Consider the following 22,859-nt stretch of genomic DNA (forward strand, 5'->3'; position numbering starts at 1 on the left):
AGTTGACCTCTACTTCCGGGTCAACCGGTAGTGGGACCATATCTCAAGACACTATACAACATTTTTCAAACTTTTTTTTCGGTTAAAAACTCCTTGGTCATTTTAGCACATAATCCAAGCAAAAGAACACGGAACAGCTTTGTGTTTGTTCACAAACACTACATGTCTAGTTCTTCTATTGAAACTACTGAAACTGTAATGAGTCATTTAGGCATACTTGACTGATTTATGAGTGATAAACCTTGAAACGTAGGTGTAGTAACTTGCAAAGTAGCTTTTCTATATAGCGCCCTCTCTTGGTTGTTACTGTTTAGTATTATTGTTGTTTACAAAATGGCTGCTGTTGAGTTCAGTCTTGTTTAATAAAGCTACGTTCAGTTCAGTAAAGAATCATCTCAACGACTGGTTATAACAGTAGGACAGCACATAGTGGGACCTCACACCTTTCACACATGAACCTGGTCCCTTTTCTTACTTGATCTCGGGAGCAAACAAAACCGCACTTGAAAGGCCTTTTCCCTGCTTTTCCCGCGTTTCCCTGTCGAAGGAATTTCGGCAGGGAAATGTCTTCCTGTCCGTCTGGCTGGACCAGGAAGACGGCATGGTCTTCCTCTAGATCGATACGTGGTCAAACCATTTCCTCATGTGGCTTGGACTTATCGATTGATGTCTTGTGTGTTTGTCTCCGCGACAATTTGGAGTGTCAGTTCGGGAGTGAGAAACTTCTTGAAAATGTCAATGGCACTGCTGTTTTGGTCCAACCCTGCCACTTGAATGCCTGTGGTGCTGCGAAAGCCATGTCGACGCGGGAAGTTGTCCCCGTCTGTCCAGTGAATTGACTCAATAGTCTTGCTATTCTTTTTCGGACGTGTTGCTAACGGTGGTTGCGGTTGTCACTTTCAAATTCAGAAATTTGTTCAGAATCGGGTTTATATTCTGAACCACTAGTAGCGGTCTCAGTTTCTTCATCCTCACTCGAAGACATCGTGTATGCAACTGAAGGCATAGTGCATAGGAAAAGGTAAGCCGAGAATGAATAGCAGCCGAGCTGAGCCGTGAACAATAGTACGAATTACCAAACAATAGCCCGTATTCATCACACGAATGGCCCGTGTGGAGCGCATGACGCAGTAGCTTTTCACTCTATTCAAACACAAACAGAGGGGCAATTTCTATCAATAGATCCATTCATACAGGGCCAAGAAAGGACTAGCAACCTAAAACCTTTGTAGGGAGTTGGTCTTTCAATAACAAACGGCCAGCGACCTCAAAAATAACAGGGGCATAATGAATAGAAACAACTGTTTAGTCTAACTTACATGTAGTACGCTGTCTGAACATGCCCTAGGTCATGTGTAGGTACCAGGACGGAAATACAATTACTGTTTACATGATTTTTATATGTTTTCAATTGAAACAAGAGTAGACTTATTGCATGAAAAAAGGATAGGATTTATCTTTTTTTAACTTAAAAAAAGAACCTTGAAAATAGGCCGGAGATACAATTATTATCATTTACATAGAACCTGTTTATTTAATTGAAACGACAGTAGACTTGTTGCAGAGAAAAAAGCTAGGGTTTATCCAGTAAGCCGATTGTAACCACACAGTGGCATCTGGCCAACATCATCGTTCCTTTGTTACACAGTAATTCTCCCTCAATACCGGGCGATGGCAGAGAAACGTGTGACACTAAAGCATCCAACGATTACAGAATAGGGCAGCCAATCTGACCACGTTTCACCTCTCCCCATTGCTTGTTACCAAGTAAGTTTTTATGCTATTTACTATTTTGAGTAATTACCAATAGTGTCCACTGCCTTTAACTTTTGATTGCATGTAATTAATGTTACAAAGAGTTGTGGTACACACATGTACCTATTTTTGTGTAAGAATGCTATTATTATTATTATTATTATTATTATAGGGTTTTAAGTTGTTTGAGTTGTTACGTGAACAGGTGAAGGGAGAATGCTTAAAGACGAAGGACACTATTTGGTAATTGTATAAGACCAGTCTTCTCACCTAGTGTATCTCAACATATGCATAAAATAAGAAACGTGTGAAAATTTGAGCTCAATTGGTCGTCGAAGTTGCGAGATAAAAATGAAAGTCGTGTGCTTTCAGATGCTTGATTTCATGACCTCAAATTCTAAACCTTAGGTCTCGAAATCAAATTCGTTGAAAATAACTTCTTTCTCAAAAACAACATTACTGTACTTCCGAGGGAGCCGTTTCTCACAATGTTTTATACTACATGTATCAACAGCTCCCCATTACTTGTTACCAATTAAGGTTTTATGCAAATAATTACCAATAGTGTCCATTACTTTAAAGGTTTGAAAACTTTGCTACTGTCAGAAAATTTAGTCAAGTCTCGTATAAGGAAGTTCCATACTTGAACATACAAATGATTACCAACTTTGCTGCAAGAAATCAGTGCAAATGAATTGACTGATTATATGCTGTACTGCCACCAGTCTCTTACAAGTTTAAACATAACTCACCTTTAGAAAGGCCTCTTGTTACAGAAATTTGATTGAACACCGATTGAAGACAGTTAACTGTATGAACAGGTAGAGGGTCTTGAGCTGGACGAAAAATTATCCATTTTTCAGCTTCAACTGTAACAACAACAAAATAATAAAGTCAGTAATCTTGTTGTGCTTCAAATATTTTATTGCCACTTGGCCCACAGTCAAGTGGGCCTGTCGGGGGGGGGGGGGGGGGGGGAGCCTGTGTGCTCAATCTGTCATCAGCCATGGCCCAGGCATTTGTTTTATTGCCTCGCTGTTTCTACAAATGACACCTTGGATGATGCTTTTCATTCCTTGCTAGCCAGCCTGTGCTGGGTTGATCACTTTTGTCTGAGCAGCCTTTGAGTAGAGTTGACAATTTTATCAGTTAATTTTCGAATTGTTTTTTTTGCTGTTCAGCATTTAATACAGTTGTTTTGTTTGGTCATACAGAAATTCTAAAATTTTTAGGTGTTCGGGCCAACAGCCCGGAACACCTCTTATTTTGGTTCGTTTTTTTACTTCTTCTTCTTCTCAGCGTCCCTTGTCCGCTAACAAAAGCACCTTTCCCAAAGGTTAGATATTTAATAGGAGAGGAAAAATGTGTAGTTACGTCATGATGACGTCATCAATTCTTGAAAATTCAAAGTTTATTATTTCTAAAAATCATAACTTTTGATCCACACAAGGGATTCTAACAATCAATACATTATCGGAACCATCATCGAAAACTCCGTAAACGCCTCACAGACATGATTCCATTTTGACCTTGTCTATCGGCTCAAAAGAGAGGTTGAAAATGTCAAAATTCATGTCTAAAGAACTACATAAATCCCCTATTGGTATGTGCATGTGCATGAACATTTTACCCGTGCAGCAGAGTCACACTCCAGCGATCATCCATAGAGCGCGAAAAAGCTTCGCGTACATTAGTCTTCGTTCAAGGCGTTTAAAACATTCACATGTGTTCCTTACTGTTAGTTAGTCTTTTCTACAGTTGTTAACGTTTCATAAGTTCATATTTCCTCAACCACATAAGCTATTTTGATAGTATATACATTATATGAAAGGGGTTTACGAACTTCAAAAAAATGAATATTGGTGAACTTTTCTTGACTTTTTGATCTGTATAAACCGGAAATGAATGTAAAATGCTTTGAAATGGCTTTATTTAATGGCTTTAAGGTTGAAATGTACACTTTTTGATGGTTTACAATCACATATTACAAGTCTGGCAAAGGTCTGGGTTAAAAAAAAAAAATACGGATGACGTCAACAAAAATTTGTGCGCCCTCTAGTGGCAGATTAAAAACATCTAAAAATACACTTTTACTAAATGTTTGTGTCAGAGTTTATGACAATTGTTTCACAATTGGTAAAAATAATATCCTTTATATTAGCAACATATCTCTGGAGTCTTAGCTTGATGATGTCATCATGTGTCACGTGGTATTGTGTTAAAGGTGCACTTTTCAAAGCTGTGTGTCTGCCAAACCAAAAGTTCGACTGAGGTGAAACTTGGTGGATTGTTAGTCAAGGACATAAACTTCTTAAACTCAAAATGACGACATGATGACTTCATCATGTTGTTTTGACAATTTTTGCAATTTTGATCATTTATTACAAATCTTGAGAACAAAGCAAGGTGCAATATTAGATTTTTTACACCAGGCCCTATTTTACTCCAGAAACCGAAAACCTAGAGATCTTAATGTCTAGCTTTATTTAGTTTACCCGCTCTTTAGCAATTTTCTTTGCTCTGCTGTAGATTTATACCTGTTGAATTCGGTTTACCTGCTGGTGTTTAAGGGTAGTTTACTGTGCCTTTGTTTTTTGGTGGACCCTCTCATCTTTGATATGCCTCGTTTAGACAAGCGGGTACAATGAAGGCATTCTAGATTGTCTATTGCATTTCTAGAACTGTTCCAAGTTACCCTGGCTCTGCGCTTATGGGGGCAGCATTTACAAGGGAAGAGGGCACTTTTTTGGTGTGACAACGAAGCGATGATAGCGAATATTATATAACACCCAAGCAGATCCTTGCCATTTGATTGGAGGATTGTCCGTCACGTGATAGCAAATAAAAGTACCATTGCACGCTGAGTCACTCGTTTAGACACGCTGCCAGCGTGCAATGGTACTTTTCGGATGGAACGAAAAAGCTGAGTAAAAACATCACTGCGTGCGCGTTGTCTTCGGTAACGCAGCAAGGCATATTAGTAAAATTACTAGCATTCGTCTTCTACAATTAAAAATTGGAGGCCTACGCTTTGTTTGTTTTGAAAGTTGTATCTTTCAATCAAAATGACAAAGATCTACTTGGATGTTATATAAAACAAATAATGAATGTTTTTCATTCGTGCAATGGTGCGAATATGTTCATTCGTTGAAAGCTGGAATGTTCCATTCAACTCGGCTCCGCCTCGTTGAATAGAACATTCCATCTTTCAACTCATGAACATATTTGCACCATTGCACTCATAAACATTCATTATGTGTATATTAATCGTCACACCTCACATTGTGCAAAGACAATGCAGTTCCAGTTCGTTTCTTTGTTTCGCTTTGTCTTGAATTGGATATCCACTTCAGGGCTTGTCATGTCCTGGGGGTTGATAATTCTATCGCTGATGCTCTTTCCCGTTTTCAGATGGACCGTTTTCACCGGTCGACACTCGGGGCAGACCCTGTTATGACCCCCTTACCAGGCAACCTGTGGACACCTTCAGCTAGAAGTGCAAGAATTGCTGTACGCATTTGCTCTAACAATAGGCCTGGAAACTTTACCAGGAATTTTGCACACTGCATGGCTTTGGTGATTCATTTTTCTCATCCTTACAATCACTTGTTCAATTTATTGCATTTTTGTCAATTAATTAGTATGCTCCTACCATCATTGCATCTTGCGTTTCAGGTATTGCGTTTCAGGTATTGCGTCGCCTTTGTGTTTGGCTGGGTAACCCGCATAACCAAACATTTCATTGTAAGCGTTTGTTAGGGGTAGTAGGCGGCATAACAGTTCTAAGACTTACGCCGTCCAATTACTTTTCGTATTTTGCAATGCATTGTGCCTGCTTTAGATTCCATTTGCACTAACCAGTTTGAAGCACGGCTCTTTATAGGGAGGCATTTCTGTTCGCTTTCTTTGTTTTTTTGCATGTGAATTCTCCACTAAGGCATTCAGATTTTTCCTTGCAGGTGGCACCCACGGGGCGGGTAATGGTACTTAATGTAAGGTTTCCAAAAACCGATTAGGTTTACGATTCCCCCAGTGTTCACGGGGCGAGTTTGCGCTTTGCCCTGTTTGAGCAGCGGCACAGTTTTAGAGCGTTTTGCTTTGGCATTGCGCAAGCTTCTTTCGACACTTCATTAGGGACCCAGTAACATGCTCCCAATTCACTGTGGTTCTTCAGCCTTCTCTGGAGTTTGTTGGTCTTGGGGACATGCGTTTTTCCTTGCATTCATTTTGTATCGGGGCAGCCACCTCTGCGCCAATTTCAGGTATTCCTGAGGCAGATAATCAAACCATGGGGCTTGGAAGTCCAACGTCTATAGATGCTACATCTGCATTGACCCTGGCTTTATTTTGTAACAAGCCTGCCTGCCCAGTATTTTGATTTTATTTTGGTTAATTCTTGTGTGGTTGATTTGATTGTTCGTATTACAACCCCATTTTAGTTTATTTTCTCTCATCCTGTTTCCTTTTTAAGCAACCCAAACCATGGCGAGCCTGTGGTGTTGGTCATTGGCGGCTCTTTTGTACAATGTACATTGGGCATCGTGAAGGTTGCTACATGTATAACTCATACCCGGCTTGAAGTCGCAGTGGTTCAGGAGGCAGGGACTCCACATCAAGCAGTTTGGGGACTTTCTGCTGCAAACATTAAATAATACCGCTTGTTGCCTATCCTGGGGCGGTCAAGCAAAACAAGGTTGAGCGGGCAATACAGGCCATCAATCGTAATGTGGGTGAACTGTTTCGTTACTCATCCGATGGTTTGATCAACCATCCCAAGAGAGTGTGGTCAAATCGTGAGCTATTTATCTATACATGTAAGTCTAGTGGGATTTCTCAAAAGAGCCCTAGATAAGGTTTTAGGGGCTTTGGGGGGAAAAGCAGGGAATCAGACTTTTTAATATATTTCAGGTGTGCTGATTCCCAAAAAAAAAAGGTTCCCAAATGAAAGTTTGAGTTTTTGACCATCCAATTTGCATAATCAAATTAGCTGTGGAATGGCAAATTTTTGACCTTTATTGAAATTACAAGCAAAAATGACAAGTGATGCATCTGTACTTAGTTGTTGAAGGTCACAGAATGGGATTAAACCACTAGTTGAAAACCGATTCAACACACTTTGATTCCCATTCATAAACACCTTTTCGGTCATAAACATCAACACTTTTTGTTCAAAAAGTAAAATAAATGCAAAAATTATAATTGTTCAATGATTTCTCCCTCGGGTAAACAACTCCTTATAAAGGAATGCTGTGCGCGTCGCGCCTATCGCGTGATGTGGCACAACTGTTTCAGCCGTTGCTCTAGACCAAAAGGAATGAAGAAACTGTCTTAATAAGAACAGGTGCAAGCTCGGGTGTCACGCCTATATTCAACACTTTTTACTGGTCATAAGTGACACCAATAGGAATAGCGAAACTGTCTGAGGTATTTATGAATGTCAAATAAGAACAGAAAAAGGAATTTTGTAGTTGTTTTGTCTCGGTTCAAGTCAAGAGAGGGCGGCTGTTACAGCGGGCACTATATTCAAAGCCTATTGCCTGCTCTGGTACTATTCCCGCAAAACACGCGCGCGCGATCACTAGCCTATATTAGTTCATCCCACTTGACCGTGTGAAGCCAACCAGAATACAGAACAAGCAAGAGGTGTGTTCAAGAGGGCACCCTTCGAGAGGCGCCCTTCGAGAGGCAGCAACATGGCATTTTGTGCTCAGTGAACTTTTACAGTTTTAGCTGTTTTTCTCCTCTTTTGATATTGATGTTTGCATTTATTTTGCGATTTGTGACTGTAACTGTGACTGTAATTACCCTGTGACCACCAACACTTCTTTTTGAACATGTACTGTGATTTTATCAGGTTTTCTATCATCGATTTGCACAATTTCTTGCCATCATTTTTTTGGAAGGGCGACTCCAGACCTGTCAGTACTAATTATGTACTGTAAATAGTCAGGTACCAGGAGCACTGTGTTATACCTATACGTGGCGTACCATTGACTCGTCACTGTCATATCGCCGACTGTGCTGAATATTGCTTGTTTGACACTACTTTTTGAGCTGCCATGTGTTTCCCTGTGAACTCCAACCAAGAACTGATAAACATCGGTAACAATTGTAATGGTAGATTTAAACCATTGCCAGCCACTGACTGGGCCTATCTCAAATCTTTGGGCATTGCTCGGTGCAGTACCCGTGGACGCCGTGCAGGTAGGCATAAACAGAGACAAATTCACCCTGTACTCACAAGAAGACGTGTAAACCTAAAGTACAACACACATCAGTCTGAGAGAGAGAGACCAAGAGTTTTATCTGCAACCCCAAAGCACCGGTAAATCAGTTCTTCCGAGGCTCTTTCTAACCAATGCATGCTCAGTGTTGAACAAAATTGATGAACTGGCTGAAACTCTGCAACAAGCACGTTCAGATATTGCTATTGTGACAAAATCCTGGGTGAAGCCTACCACAGCACCAGACCAATACAATGTTTCCAATTTCAATGTGTTCAGCAAATGCCAACAGGATAGACCGGGAGGTGGCATTCTCATCTACACCAAGGACAACCTTAGAGCAGAACAAATAGAAGAAATTATTGTTCCCCCTGAGCTGGAAGCAACATGGATGTTGGTGACGCATCCCAAACTACCAAGAGCTGTTCCCTACATTGCAGTTGCCACAGTGTACATTCCTCCACAGTCGCCTCACCAAGATCTGATGATGAACCACCTGATATCATCCGTGGATATATATATAGTTGACGCTACTCGTGCCAAACTTGACTCGAGTAGTTGTGACCATGGGTTTGTCCAATGTTAGAAATTCGTCTCTGCCATCCAGGCCAGTCTAGGGCAGCTTGAATAGCTTGATCGTATTGTAGGCCGATGGCGTTGAGGTCGTCTATAAGCTGTGATATGTAGGTGCAGCGGATGCTTCCACCCTGTCGAAAGGGTTCATATGGCTAGTTTAGTGGATTTACGAAAGTAGCGAGAGGCACCTCAGGTCTCCGAAGAGCATGGCCGATCAAACGAAGACGACTTCTCAGCAGGGTTGTTGTGGCAGGTGTTATGCATGTGCGAGAGTACAAGGCTTTGTTGGACAGCCGTACTGGAAAGTGCACACCGAGGCTGTAACGCATTAGAGCACGGTGAGACGCGTCGAGATTCTTGGACATGGTGTCGGCGATCGCTAGAGCTTCACAGCTGTACAAAAGCATTGTCTCGACTGTGGACTTGAAGAGCTGCATTTTGGCTTTATCGCTGGCTACTCCATCCCACACAGGTGTGAGTTTACGAGCGACGACCCATGCCAGCTGCCGTTGTCGCTGAATGTCACTTCGGCTATCTGCAACGTTGCATCCCAGGTAGCAAAAGTCGTCATAGGATGCGAGAGGGACGCCGGCAGTTGTACATATGGTAGTGTGTGGAATGTCTCCTATGGATGCGAGAGGGGCGCCGGCGGTTGTACAGATGGTAGTGTGTGGAATGTCTCCTATGGATGCGAGAGGGACGCCGGCGGTTGTACAGATGGTAGTGTGTGGAATGTCTCCTATGGATGCGAGAGGGACGCCGGCGGTTGTACAGATGGTAGTGTGTGGAATGTCTCCTATGGATGCGAGAGGGACGCCGGCGGTTGTACAGATGGTAGTGTGTGGAATGTCTCCTATGGTTGGAGAGGGACGCCGGCGGTTGTACAGATGGTAGTGTGTGGAATGTCTCCTATGGATGCGAGAGGGACGCCGGCGGTTGTACAGATGGTAGTGTGTGGAATGTCTCCTATGGATGCGAGAGGGACGCCGGCGGTTGTACAGATGGTAGTGTGTGGAATGTTTCCTATGGATGCGAGAGGGACGCCGGCGGTTGTACAGATGGTAGTGTGTGGAATGTCTCCTATGGATGCGAGAGGGACGACGGCGGTTGTACAGATGGTAGTGTGTGGAATGTCTCCTATGGATGCGAGAGGGACGCTGGCGGTTGTACAGATGGTAGTGTGTGGAATGTCTCCTATGGATGCGAGAGGGACGCCGGCGGTTGTACAGATGGTAGTGTGTGGAATGTCTCCTATGGATGCGAGAGGGACGCCGGCGGTTGTACAGATGGTAGTGTGTGGAATGTCTCCTATGGATGCGAGAGGGACGCCGGCGGTTGTACAGATGGTAGTGTATGGAATGTCTCCTATGGATGCGAGAGGGACGCCGGCGGTTGTACAGATGGTAGTGTGTGGAATGTCTCCTATGGATGCGAGAGGGACGCCGGCGGTTGTACAGATGGTAGTGTGTGGAATGTCTCCTATGTACATGACCTTCGTCTTGCTGGCATTCAGACGCAGACCTACTTTGGCTGATGCTGCCTCAAAGCGATGTAGTTGGCGTTGGGCTGCGTCAGGATCGTCAGAGATCAGCGCGGCGTCATCAGCGTATGCAAGTGCGGGGATTTTCACGGCCGTCCGGCGTGCCGACATACGTCTCCTCACAGTGTAAGCATCTTCTAGGGTGAGCGACTGACGTAAGATGTAGTCCATGACGATGACAAACAAGTAGGGCGCCACATATCTCCCTGGAGCACACCAGATGTTGTGTTAAACTCGTCAGTGCAACCCGAGGATGTGCGCACTCATGCAGATGTGTTGGTGTACAGTGACATTATTACGTTGATGAAAGCTGTTGGCATGCCGTAGAATGATAGAATTTGTCTTAGGGCTCCGCGGTCGACACAGTCGAATGCTTTGGAGAAGTCGACAAAGCTTATCACCATACTCCGCTTCCTTGAGCGGCACGCATCAATTGCCATTCAAAGACATGCTATCTGTTCAGCAGTGTTGCGATTGGGTCGGAAACCAGCCTGCAATGGTAGGATGAGGGTCTCTAGCCGCTCTCGAAGACGGACCAATAGCAGCCAGTTGAATAGTTTGGCGTAAACTGACATGAGGCTGAGTCCGCGTTGGTTGGTAAGTTGCGAGCTGTTCCCCTTTTTGGGAATTGCTACGATGACAGATCGGCGCCATTCCAGTGGAGGGTCGCTACCAGCTAGAACGTTGTTCATGATGGGCAGAACACATTCCAGCAGTGGTAGAATGCCAATGATGTTGGATGGCAGATCATCAGGACCAGCAGCCTTGCCAGGGGGAGTCAGTTGGGCGGCCTTGTGGAGTTCTGCAATTGTAATTTCACCAATATTTAAAACAGGTGCCGCGGGTAGGTGAATGAGTGGTGACAGTTCGAGGTCAAGGGGCTGCACGTTCAGGAGCCCGCGGAAGTAGCCAGCAATCTTTGTCAATCGGTCAGCCACAGACTCAGCAGCAACGATGGCATTGGGCCGCTCTTTTCTGCCGGTGATCTTGTTGATAGCTTGCCAGACTGCTTGGCGTCGACCTGCTTCATGATGTTGTGAGATCTCGGTGGATATTTGGTTTATGATCTCATCCTTTCATCGCTTGTAGGTGTTTTCGAGTTTTGACTCCAACTGTCCGTGATTTGAGTTTTGATTTGATTGGTGTGCAGCAGTAAGTTGATGTCTGGCTTGTTCCACTTCTGGATCTGTGTTCCATAAGCAGACCCTTGGCATAGGTCTGCGCTTAGGTAGAACTCTGGAGGCAGCGTATCTAACCGATTCAGCGTAGTCCGCGTTTCCTAGCATTCGGTCATGCTTCCGGAAGACTTCGTTGACAAAGCGGTGTCGAATGGCAAGCTTCCTCAAAGCAGACCAGACAGGTGGACGTTCTTTCCTGGCATGTTTCGTCGGCCTCCATAGTCGAAGACTAAGTGTGCAGGTTACAAGTGTGGTCAGATCGAACGCAATGTGGCCTGATGTTGCGCACCTTGCGTATCAGACGTGTCCATTTCTTGTTAATGAATATGTAGTCTAGACGACATTTATGTTTCCTAGGCCCATAGAAGGTTGGAAGATGGGTACGAGGTTGTCGCATAAAACCGTTGCATGCTACCAAATCACTGCTAACAACAAAGTTCAAGACGGCTTCAGCGTGAGGTGTCATTCGCTTGGCACGAGCTGGACGTTGGTAGCTATTCTTAACAGTCAATCCATTAGGTGGAAGATCAGCGTTGAGGTCGCCGACGAATGCTGTTATGTCACGGCTTGGTTTTGAAGCTATGTATTTCAATGCAATCAGTGGTTTCGGTGACGTCAGCAGCACAGGCGGTTGGCATATGACAGTTTATCAGGTGAAGCCTTTTGTTATGTAGTTGGGCAGTCATTGCAATTATTCGATGGTGCAATGTAACAATGTTTAGCAATGTGTTGTTGACTCTTGGTGAGGTCAGAAAACCAATGCCTCCGTGGCCCCCGGGTCGGGCAGTTGCAAGGTGTGCTTTCCAGCCATCTCCAATGTCGAGGCACGTAGTAGGTGTGTTCAGGACCCTATGATGTTCTTGGATCCCAATGATGTCGTAGTTTTGAGTTTTACAGAGTTTGGTCAGCTCATATAGACGATGGTCTTTCTTAAGAGTTCTAGCATTGAATGTTCCAATGGTCACAGATGCGGGGGCAGTTGTTGGTGCCTCACGGCCCGAGCTGGCAGGCTCTGGGTCCGTTGGTGTTACAAGTTTATCATCAGCCTCACTCACACGGTTTTCAATCTTGGATCTTCTAGCACTTTTTCCAGCCCTTGTTCCCCGTCTAGTCCTTTGTTTGCACAAGCCAAGCCTTGCTATGTTGTATTGTGCTTGGCTTTTCAATTTGTGCACAGTGCATGAAAGGCTGAGCAAAAAACTCCTGCTGTACATGTAGATGATATTTGCAGGCACACTGTTTCTGGGCAGTATTTGCTTGAAAAACTCCCAAAATCAGGAAACCGGGGTACAGAATTCAATCCAGAATATGTCCAGTGTTGTCACCAGTGTTGGAAACGTGATCTGTATACACCTCAGAGGAAATGTCCTCCTGGAAATGGCTCAAACTAGATGTTATTGTAGGAGCTATAAAGAAGCAGCCTGTTGTTGGTGGCGCTAACATATATGCTTTCCGTGGACTATCTACTAACTCAAAAAGCTCAGGCTGGTATAATGATACTGGGAGACTTTAACCGGACTGAAATTAAGTCACTTTGTTTGGGAAAAGGATTGAAGCAAGTTGTCACTCTACCAAACAGTGTTGGATTTGATCATCACCAATGTTCACAATCTATACTGTACCCCTTCTGTCAAAGCCCCCATTGGGTGTGGTAATCACAACTGTATCAACCTAGAGCCCAGGAAATTATTATTAATTGTTTATTTTAATCTGAATAAATAAAACAAACAAAACGAGAAAACAAGAAAAATGGAATTAACAAAAAACAGGCAAAATCTATACATAAATACACAAAAATTAAAAGAAACTAGACATGATTGCATTTGTGCACAAATGCAGAGCTGATTCGTCAATAAAATTTTCAAATTTCTCAACTGAGTTTGAAATTTGTTGTGTATTCAAAGCAATTTGCCCAATGTGGCATAAATAAAAACACATTTTTTGATTACATGTATACCATGTTCAGATAGCAATTTCTGTGTTAAAGGTGTTATTAATTATGTTGCGAATGGGTGACTAGTGAATTTTACTACTCGACTAGTCGCACCTCAAACCTGACTACGACACTTGTCGAGATAAAATACGGATTCTCAAGATTTATGCCGCTATGCCGCAAGGGCAATATAAATTATGTTGCGAATAGTAGTAAGCAACACAACTGGTTCACCAAACAGGTAGTCGGGACAAATTTTTAATTATGTTGCGAATGGGTGTGACTAGTAAAATTTACTACTCGACTAGTCGCACTTCAAACCTAACTACGACACTTGTCGAAATAAATTACGGATTCTCAAGATTTATGCCGCTATGCCGCAAGGGCAATATAAATTATGTTGCGAATAGTAGTAAGCAACACAACTGGTTCACCAAACAGGTAGTCGGGACAAATTTTTAATTATGTTGCGAATGGGTGTGACTAGTAAAATTTACTACTCGACTAGTCGCACTTCAAACCTAACTACGACACTTGTCGAAATAAAGTACGGATTCTAAAGATTTGTGCCGCTATGCCGCAAGGGCAATATTAATTATGTTGCGAATATAAGCAACACAACTGGTTCACCAAACAGGTAGTCGGGACAAATTTTGTAGTCGATGTGTGGACACGATTATAACGGAGTAGAGAAAAACAGTAGTCGCGACTCAAATAATAATTTGTAGTCGCGACTTTAACACTAAAGCACACTAGTTGCCCCAGCCTACTTTTGTCACAAGTAAAGCACGGTTTTTCCTGCGAATGCAAATCAAATTTTTAAGTCACTGTTTTTGCAGTGAAAGTTTCGCAGGAGTTGAGCACAAATAGTCAACTGTAGCAAATTTGTTGATGCGAATTGTGACGTGAAGAACACATTCCCTGCTAAGCTGTAAAATACGCTTAGCGTAAGCACAGTTCCCTGATTACGTAAGCGCTGCGATTCTTTCCTTTAAAAGCCATTGGCCCAGGACCAAACTACATAATAGCTTTTTAAACACAACAAGCAGCTTAACCATGCCTCATGTTCAAGTTGTGAATCCAGGTGTTCTGCTCAATTTCTGCAATTTTGTAAAGCAAAATGTTTTGCCTGTTTATTATAAGCAGCTCTATAAAACTGAGCCACTCAACCACCATAGAAATGTCAGCATAATAAAATCTCTGCTTTTGTATTCCTGCCAAAGAGTTTTTGTTTGTCATGGTCTAATTTTCGAACATAACGCGAAATACTGCAATTAGTTTAGGCAAATGGTCCCCGGCGCGAACAAGGTGACTTTACCCGTAAATAATTCCAAATCCCGGGCGGTCTATTTTACAGTTGAGGAAGTCACTGAGAAGTCAGGTCATAAAAGAAATAAAGAAGGCCAAAAAATCCCACAACATCAACAAGGTGAGATATTTGCAAAGGACAGAACCGGGAAGGTGGCATACGGAAATCAGATCGTTTGCCAATATGAAAAAATCTGACACCTCCATCATGTGCCAGAGATCGATCCAAGTGATCATGCTGCTATTGCCAATGCCATTAACAATCATCTGGCCTGTTTTTCCCAAGTGCAACAACCAATCAGATTAGATGAGCTACCGGCCTATCTGCCAAGTAGCAAGCCACCTCCCCAGTTTCAACCGTGGGACATTTATGAGGATTTGAAGAGGGTGTCTGTTTCCAAAGCCGGGGGGGCCTGACAATGTTCCTCAGAAGGTGTTAAATGAATTCGCATACGAGCTCAGTTCCCCTGTGACTGACATCATTAACACCTCTCTCGTACAGGGCACTGTTCCTAATCAATGGAAAATTGCAAATGTCATCCCTGTACCAAAACAGACACCCCCTTCAATTGAGAAACTTAGGCCAATTTCATTGACATAAAGTTTAGCAAAAATTGCTGAAGGTCCTGTAGCCAACCATGTGCTAAAGTCAATCCAACCTCATGTTGATGACAGACAGTATGGTAACCGTAAGGGTATGTCAACCACACATTGCCTAATTGATGTCTACCACCAATTGGTGTCAAAAGCTGAGAAACCTGGCAACATCAGTACTCTTGTACTAACTGATTTCTCTAAAGCTTTTTCTAGTCTTTTTAGCATGGGTGTGGCGCTCAATATTGTGCAGTGGTGGTTGACTTCATATCTGGTAGAAAGCAAAGAGTCATATATAAACAAACCCTCTCTGATTGCATAACTTTAATGGGTGGTGTCCTACAGGGAACAATTTTAGCTCCAACTAGAAATTCAGAGTTTGTTTTGTAACAAAGTCTAAGTGTTCGGTTTCCGGGAGTAAAAGTCTGGTGTAAAAAAAAATATATTGCACCTTGCTTTGTTTTCAAGGTTTATAATAAACGATCAAAATAGCAAAATATTTCAAAGCAACATAGGAGTACGTCATTTGAGTTCAAGAAGTTAACTTAGTGTTATTGAAAATTCCGGTAAACATTAATGTGTAAGATAAATTTTTATGAAAAGTTCATGTGGTATCAAAAGTTATGATTTTTTGAAATAATAAACTTTGAATTTTCATAACTCAAGAATGGATGACGTCAGCATGACGTAACTAACACATTTTTCCTCTCCTAGTGAACAATGTATACCATTGTGAAACAATTGACATGAACACTGACACAAACATCTAGTAAAAGCATACTTTAGATGATTTTAGTCTGCCGCTAGAGAGCGCACTTATTTTTGGTGGCTCTGATCGGTATCATTTTTGTAAAATTCATAAAGCCCTTTCATATGATGTATAGATTGTCAAAATAGCTTATGTGGTTGAGGAAATATGAACTTATGAAGTATTGACGACTGAAATGAAGACTACCTAATCAAATGGGAAATGTATGTTGATAACGCCTCGAACACAGACTATACCGAAACTACACTACGCGCTAAATGGGGCCAGATGAACATATGCATACTGTCAGAAAGTCTCCGCATCAGGACAGTTTTTGTTATAGCGCCCTCTCTTGAATCAAAATCTCCAATGTTTCAATGATCATACCAATCGCCATTTTACAAGTCCAAATCCAAATTAATCACGTTAATTCCTCAAATAATTCCTAAATATCCAGGTTAATCCAATCATCGAATCACTTCTATTAATCACCAAAGTCCCGTGCATGCATCTTAATCGTGAGTACTGTTTTAATTATTGCAAAGGGTGATTTTAAGGGAAGTTGGTTTTCCATGTAATTCACGTTTAGATTTGTTTACATCCACATTGTTGCAATGCATATAAATGTACATGTAGGCCCATATCATAGCGTATAATGTATAACGATGATTACTGTTACCAGCCCAATATGTATAATTGATTGGGCTTAATTTCTGCTTTCTCTATAGAACCACGGGTATATGATCACCAATAAACCACTACAATCAAAGTTCAAGTACACCTTTTCATGGTCCTTCGAGCCGGATTCGAACCAGCGACCTACGGCTATGGCTACGAATGAAATGGAGACCGAGAACATTAACCCGACAACCCCTCTCGATGATACCCATGCAGTTATACCATTGGCGGTGTTACTATTCCAGTTGCAACTCCAGCTACCAGTACACATCCAGTCCCAGTTACTGTCACCATCGTCGAGACCTCACCTTCCTCTACCGGGGTTTGCAGCACAGCTACAGCTGCAGCAGTTGGACTACAGACAAGTGCTGTTACCGTCCAATCCCGTTCTCGGTCCTCTCGTGACAGATGTATGCCGGCCCACTTTCAGGACTTTGTTATTGACCACCATCCTTCAACTTCCGGCAGAACAGATGAACATAGCGTTGTAACCACACAAACATCTCGTTCACGGAGGAGTTCTCACTCATCGAACTCACTCTACAGCGGACAGTCCCGTCACAGTAAATCTTCCTTCAAGTCAATACTGAGTGACTCCCAATCAGCGAAACTCAAACAGCAACCCAAACAGGCTGAACTGGAAGAGATGAAACGCCAGATTGAGGAAGATCAATCAGCAGATGAAGAGTTACAAAGGCTAGACGATGAGGCATATGCCACACGGATACACGCATACACGCAGAACGACCGCGTCGCGACGCGTTCCTTCGCGTGACAAATTGAACAAAAGAAGCTACAGAGATAGATTTGTGGAGCACTGCATTAGTAGAGACATAATTAAGGTAGACTCCAACAACACCTATACCCTACTCCACTTTGCAAACTGGTTGCAAACGAAGTCCCGAGCGAGGCGAATTGTCAGTCAGGCTACTGCTATCCAGAAGAGTGACAACCCTTCTAACGATAAGAAGGATAAACACTTTCAGAAGAGGAATGCTCCTGCAACAGCAGTATTCGTCACAAACGAAACACCAACGATGCCCCCATCGACGAACACCACTTACTCTGGACAGAAGGGCCCAAACAAACCCAAAGCCTACTGTCCCAAGTGTAACGAGACAACACACTACCTCAACAGCTGTACAGAGTTTAAACAGTTGACAACCGAACAGATCATCAACTGGATCAAGGAAAAGAATAGGTGCTGGAGGTGTGGGCATTCCCACAAGCCAGAAAACTGCACCCTGAAGAAACCTTGTAACACCTGCAAAGAACAGCACCTGACTGCCCTCCATGCTGCCATCCAGAGCGGAGCTAGTAAGGTTTACGTCACAGAAGCAGTAACGCAAGCCCTCTTCATCGACCAACCCTCCCGACCACATCATATTATGCTAAAGGTGGTAAAAGTTCTGCTTCACGGACCAGGAGGGATGATGGAGACCTATGCCATCCTTGACGACGGTTTAATGAGAACCATGATCCTGATGCCAGCTGTTCAAGCGTTGAAGCTTTCTGGGGTAGAAGACAACATACTCCTGGCTACAGTGCGCAGTGAGCCATTCCTATGTGCAGGAAAATCAGTTAACCTGCAAGTGTCACCCAGGGACAACTCTGACGTCAGATATCCTATCAATGGTGCCTTTGCTGCCAACAACTTGTGCCTCTCTGAGTACTCGTATCCTGCTGAAGCCCTCAAGGAACGATGGTCACACCTTCGTCAGATACCCTTGCCTCCGATCAATAAGGCTTGCCCACTAATCCTGATTGGTTCAGACTATGCTGATCTCATTCACCCGATACAACCAGTTCGATTTGGCCCCAGAGGAGCACCATTAGCCGTATGCACAAAACTTGGTTGGTCTCTACAGGGTCCAGCCAATCTCCTTCAAAGCCAATCAGAAGAGCAACAGTGCTTATTCACGACAACCCTTCAGCCAACCAAAGATCTGCTTAAAAATGTTGAACGACTCTGGCAAGCAGACATCCTACCCTACTCTGAAAAGCAAGTCACTCGCTCGAAACAAGATAAGCAAGCCATAGCGACACTTGACGAAAAAACCATCAGAATAGAGATTGACGGAGTTCAGCGCTACGCCACTCCTCTACTTCGCACCAAAGACGACAACAAATTCAGAGCTACTAAGGAAGCCGTCATGCAAAACCTGAAGCGGAACGAAAGACGCCTCCAAAAACACCCAGATAAAGCTGAAATTCACAACAAGCTTATCCAAACCCTTGTCGACACAGGCTTTGTGAAAATCATCAGCAACGAAGAAGCTCTGAAAACTGAAGAGTCCTGGTACATTCCGCACCACGTAGTTGAGCACAATGGAAAACACCGCTTGGTATTCAACTGCTCTTACGAGAATGAAGGCAGGATCCTCAACAACCACCTACTACCAGGGCCAACACAAGGTGCTTCACTGCTTGGCGTATTCCTGCGATTCCGCCAACACCCCGTTGCCATATCTGGGGATATTCAGGCAATGTTCCATCAAGTGAGACTACTCCCTGAAGACAAACCTCTCCTTCGATTTGTATGGCGTAAGATGAACCGAGACGTTGAGCCAGATATCTACGAATGGCAAGTTTTACCATTTGGCACCACGTGCAGCCCATGCTGTGCCACATTTGCACTACGCAAACACGTCAGCGACGACAAGGATGTCTGCAGTGCAGTTGACCAGGCATTCTACGTCGACAATTGCCTTGACAGTAAACCTACCATATCCGAAGCAAAGGAGCTCGTTATGAAGATGCGAAAGCTACTCTCAACTGGTGGTTTCAACATCAGACACGGGGCCAGCAACATCCCTTCAGTAGTTGATGAACTTCCATCTAATGCCAGATCTGAAGGCTACGAGCTCTGGTTAGCCTTTGGTCAGAACGACTTGTCCGAAGGCACCCTTGGACTTCGATGGCAATGTTCCACAGACGAACTCAGTTATAAACACAGATCAACTAAGTACTCGACGCTCAACCTACGAACTATCTACAAGATTCTTGCTAGCCAGTATGATCCAATTGGCTACATTTCTCCCTTCACAGCACGTGCTAAGGTGCTAGTGCAAGACCTTTGGAAGACAAAACGAGACTGGGACGACCCTCTGGAACCAGGAAAGATCCGTGATCAGTGGCTCACTTGGGAGGAGCTCTCCGACCTTCCTCTGGTTAAACTGCCGAGATGTTACACCCCGCCTGATGTCAACACAGTGACTTCCAATAGAGAACTACATGTTTTCTGTGACGCATCTGAACAAGTATACGGATCAGTTGCCTACCTCCGCACTGAAGATGACAAGGGGAACGTCAGCGTCAGTTTTCTCATGTCTCGATCCAGAGTGGCACCGAAAAGACAACTATCGATGCCACGACTCGAGTTATCAGCAGCTCTCCCCGGTGCACAACTAGCCGATCTCCTTCGCAAGGAACTTACCCTAGAGATCAACAAGGTCACCCTATAGAGCGATTCGACCACGGTCCTGCAGTGGTTGAAGTCAGAATCATGCCGATATAAGGTCTTCAGTGGTACTCGTGTCACCGAAATACAGACCCTTACAGATGTGCAGGACTGGCGCTATGTGGACACCCAGAACAACCCTGCCGATGACATTACCAGGGGTAAGTCACTCAAAGAACTGAGTGAAGAATCCCGATGGAAGACAGGCCCACTCTATCTTCGTCAACCTCCTTCTCAGTGGCCGAAAAGTCAAATCACTGACCCTACAGAGGATGCAACAGAGCTGAAGAAAGCAACCTTCTGTGGTAAGACTGCCATTGTAGAAAACCCATTGCAGCCAGATCTCCATCAGTACAACAGCTGGGACGCTCAGGTAGAGGCTTTCATAATATCCCTTCACGGTGTGGCCAAACCTGGAGATGACACAGCACAGTTGCGGGAGGACATCAAAAATCTTCTGTACCAAAAATGTCAACTCGAAAGCTTCCCTGAGGAGCTGTCTGCCTTAAAGGCCAAACGAGGAATACCGTCCGGGAGCAAGCTCTCACAGTTGGACCCAGCCTATGACGAAACCGCAAAGCTCATCAGAGTTGGAGGACGACTACGTAGGGCAGAAATCCTCTCTGATGCTGTTAAATACCCAATCGTCCTTGATCCTCATCACCACATCACCAAGCTGATAATACGTGACTATGACGAGAAGCTTCTTCACTATGGTCCAGAACATATTCTAGCTGAATTAAGACGCAAGTTTTGGATACTCCGGGGAAGGGAGGCAATTCGTCGTCATCAGCATCAATGCTTTGAATGCCGCAAATGGCGCGCAAAACCCAAAGTACCAAAGATGGGTGATCTTCCTCCGTCCCGTCTCCGTCTATTTAAGCCAGCCTTCTACTCTACCGGTGTTGACTGTTTCGGTCCGATGCATGTCAAGATTGGTCGCCGCTCCGAGAAAAGGTGGGGGGTGATCTTCAAGTGTATGACGACCAGAGCTATTCATATAGATCTCTTAGAAGGCCTGGACACCGATGCCTTCTTGATGTCCTTTCGGCGCTTCATTTCCAGACGAGGGAAGCCCTATGAGTTGCTATCTGATTGCGGAACCAATTTCAAGGGAGCTGAAACTGAATTACAGGAAGCATTCCATGCCATGAAACCTGACCTTGCTGCACAACTAGGCGACCAGAAAGTGAAGTTCAAGTTTAATCCACCCAGTGCACCTCACTTCGGCGGAGTGTGGGAGCGAGAGATCAAGAGTATTAAAGACGGTCTCAAGGTTGTAATCAAGGACCAATCAGTCACCGAAGCCGTACTACGCACCGTCCTAATAGAAATTGAAGGCATCCTCAATTCCAAGCCATTGGGCTACATCTCATCTGATGTTGCAGACATCAATTCCATAACTCCGAATATCCTACTGATGGGACGCCATGACCAGTCACTTCCACAAGTAGTATACACTGTCGACGAGCTGATAGGACGACGCCGATGGCGCCACAGCCAAGTACTAGCGGACCAGTTCTGGTCACATTTCCTGAAATACTACCTGCCAAGCCTCCAACTTCGCTCAAAATGGCAAAAGGACTGCCGTAACCTCACCTGTGGCGATGTTGTCATGATTGCCGACCCTCAGCAGCCTAGAGCTCATTGGCTAGTTGGTAGAGTCATCGAGACACTTCCTGGAGTTGATGATCGCATCCGAGCGGCAAGAGTTAAAGTCGCTGATCGCGAATACACCAGACCCGTTGCGCATCTGATACGCCTACCTGAGATCACCGATAGTGAAAACCCCTAGAGATGGACACCTATCGTGGACTTTTGAAGACTTTCTCTGTTTGATAAAATTTAGAGCCTAAATTTGGGGTGGCTGTCAGAAAGTCTCTGCATCAGGACAGTTTTTGTCATAGCGCCCTCTCTTGAATCAAAATCTCCAATGTTTCCATGATCATACCAATCGCCATTTTACAAGTCCAAATCCAAATTAATCACGTTAATTCCTCAAATAATTCCTAAATATCCAGGTTAATCCACTCATCGAATCACTTCTATTAATCACCAAAGTCCCATGCGTGGATCTTAATCGTGAGTACTGTTTTAATTATTGCAAAGGGTGATTTTAAGGGAAGTTGGTTTTCCATGTAATTCACGTTTAGATTTGTTTACATCCACATTGTTGCAATGCATATAAATGTACATGTAGGCCCATATCATAGCGTATAATGTATAACGATGATTACTGTTACCAGCCCAATATGTATAATTGATGGGGGTTAATTTCTGCTTTCTCTATAGAACCACGGGTATATGATCACCAATAAACCACTACAATCAAAGTTCAAGTACACCTTCTTTTCACATACGCTACACGTACGTGTACGCTACACGTATTGTGTGTGTAAAATCTTTACATACGACCAATGGGGAATTTCGTAGTTCTTTACACATGAATTTTTAAACTCGATTTTGAACCGGAAGATAAGATGAAAATGGGGTCATGTCTGTGAGGCGTTTACAGAGTTTTTAATTACATTTCCGATGATGTATCGATTTGAAATAATAAACTTTGAATTTTTATAACTCAAGAATTGATGACGTCATAATGACGTAACTACACATTTTTTTTCTCCTAATAAATATCTAAAAAAGTTTAGGAAAGGTGCTTTTGTTAGCGGACAAGGGACGCTGAGAAGAAGAAGTATGAAGAAAAAGAACCAAAAAAAAACCAACAAAAATAAGAGGTGTTCCGGGCTGTTGCCCCGAACACCTAATTATTTTTCTTTTTATCATCAACAGTGCGCAGGAGGAAGTCAGGGATTCGGACTTCCATGCGTGGAAGTATGTTGATGATGGCCTGACATTGGGTGA

The 22,859-nt window shown here is 43.6% G+C and overlaps 2 protein-coding genes across 2 annotated transcripts in view; one reads left to right on the forward strand and one right to left on the reverse strand.

Moving 5' to 3' along the window:
* The window catches only part of LOC117296984 (sentrin-specific protease 6-like), a 42,127-nt gene extending 39,686 nt beyond the window's left edge, over positions 1–2,441 (reverse strand). The window contains exon 1 of the mRNA XM_033780091.1: positions 2,419–2,441. The gene's annotated coding sequence lies outside the window, so the exon portion shown is untranslated. The remainder of the gene's footprint in view (positions 1–2,418) is intronic.
* A 13,334-nt stretch (positions 2,442–15,775) lies between these two features.
* LOC117296631 lies at positions 15,776–21,789 on the forward strand. Its single transcript, XM_033779652.1, has 4 exons — positions 15,776–15,795; positions 16,751–17,243; positions 17,434–19,848; positions 20,086–21,789. Exons 1-4 carry the CDS (start codon positions 15,776–15,778, stop codon positions 21,787–21,789), a joined length of 4,632 nt encoding a protein of 1,543 aa, XP_033635543.1.
* The last annotated feature ends 1,070 nt before the right edge of the window (positions 21,790–22,859 follow it).

This window comes from Asterias rubens, chromosome 11 (genome assembly GCF_902459465.1).
Source record: "Asterias rubens chromosome 11, eAstRub1.3, whole genome shotgun sequence".
In the NCBI taxonomy this organism is placed as follows: domain Eukaryota; kingdom Metazoa; phylum Echinodermata; class Asteroidea; order Forcipulatida; family Asteriidae; genus Asterias; species Asterias rubens.